At 41.6% G+C, this 1,735-nt stretch overlaps 1 protein-coding gene across 1 annotated transcript; it reads left to right on the top strand.

Annotated features, from left to right (window-relative positions):
* Nucleotides 1-694: 694 nt before the first annotated feature.
* On the top strand, nt 695-1,501 carry LOC107611157 (uncharacterized). The gene has a single exon (XM_016313113.2). It carries the CDS (start codon nt 695-697, stop codon nt 1,499-1,501), a length of 807 nt encoding a protein of 268 aa, XP_016168599.2.
* The last annotated feature ends 234 nt before the right edge of the window (nt 1,502-1,735 follow it).

Below are 1,735 nucleotides of genomic sequence, written 5' to 3'. Positions count from 1 at the left end.
AATTGAAACAATGTCAAAGAGAATGGATGGATTGCAACTTGTAGCAGCGAGTACAACTAACCAACCATCAGTGGTGTGGGGATAGCAGGAGGAAAGTTATGAGGAATAGCAGCCTGAACAAGTGTAGTACATGCACAACCAAGGTTCTAGATCAAATGACTTCCATTGAGACACTTACAACTCATCCTAGAGAAACCACCCCAATCTGAAATGGGGAGAGAACCAAAACCAGCAACCTTGGTAAAGAAATTCAAACCAAAACAACTTCAGAAAAACAAACCATCAAAACCCGCAAAACACTAACCAAAACCAATACAAAAAACCACAAAACAATCAACCTTAACCCAACTACTATCCACCCAACAACTCATCCACTAACCAAAACAACTATCATTCACCCTCAACATCCCATAATCAGCCACAACCACCCCAAGAATCTCAAAGGATCTCCAACTTGGAGATGATGATGGAGAAGATGATCAAGCATCAAGAACTGGTCAACAAAAACCATGAAGCTTCACTACGAAATCTAGAGAGGCAAATTGGTCAGTTGTCCAAGCAAACAGTGGCTGAAAGAGCAACCAATACATTACCAAGTGACACCATTCCCAACCCCAAGGAAGAATGCAAAGCCATCCAATTAAGGAGCAGAAGAACCTTGGTGAACGACAAGAGGCCAGCTGAGAAAGAAACTATGAAGAAACCTATGGAGAATGATGTTGGCAGCAAAAAGCAAGAAGGAGAAAAAGACAAGCAAGACCAAGAGAAGCTCAAGGAGAAGGAGGAACCTCAAGCCTCAAAGAAGGGAAAGCAAGCTATTGAGGAACAATCACAAGAACAGAGGAAGGAGGAAAGACCATACACTCCCTCAATCCCATATCCTCAAAGGTTTAACAGAGAGCTTAAAGATCAACAGTTCCCCAAGTTCCTAGAGGTGTTTAAGAAGCTAGAGATCAATATTCCACTTGCTGAGGCTCTAGAACAAATACCTCTATATGCAAAATTCCTCAAAGAGCTCAACAATAAGAAAAGGAGCTGGAATGAGAGAGAGACAGTGATCCTAACCCAGGAATGCAGTGCAGCGATCCAAGAAGGCATCCCACCAAAACTCAATGACCCTGGGAGTTTCTACTTGCCATGTACCATTGGTAACACAGTTATTGACAAGACACTGTGTGATTTGGGCTCCATTATCAACCTCATGCCTCTATCTATGATGACAAGGCTATCTATAGAAGAAGCGAAGTCTACACAGATGTCATTGGAGCTAGTGGATAGATCTCTGGTAATTCCTGAGGGGGTGATTGAAAATCTCTTGGTCAGAGTAGGGAAATTCATATTTCCAGCAGACTTTGTAATCTTTGACTTAGAAGAAGAGGGGAATGATTCTATCAATTTGGGAAGACCTTTCCTGGCCACAGTAAGGGCCATCATTGATGTTGAACAAGGAGAAATGACCTTGAGGGTAAATGATGAGAAGATCACCTTAAATGTCTTCTAGGAAGTACAGCATACTATTGAAGAAACAAGCTACATGAGAGTTGAAGAAGAAGAGTTACAGTGGAAAGAAAAACCTAATGAAGAGCTCATCAGCTCACTTGTAAAACAAGAGATGGACAGTGGAGAAGAAAAAGAGGGTAAGGAATAGGAGAAGGCTAAAAAGAGAAAGCAGGAAGAGATTGAAGATTCGATCTATGGGAAGGAAGTTCCTGACATTAAATCCGATGTAAAGACA

This window comes from Arachis ipaensis, chromosome B8 (genome assembly GCF_059453495.1).
Source record: "Arachis ipaensis isolate K30076 ecotype BB chromosome B8, ASM5945349v1, whole genome shotgun sequence".
NCBI lineage: Eukaryota > Viridiplantae > Streptophyta > Magnoliopsida > Fabales > Fabaceae > Arachis > Arachis ipaensis.
This window is presented reverse-complemented; position numbering and strand designations above follow the sequence as displayed.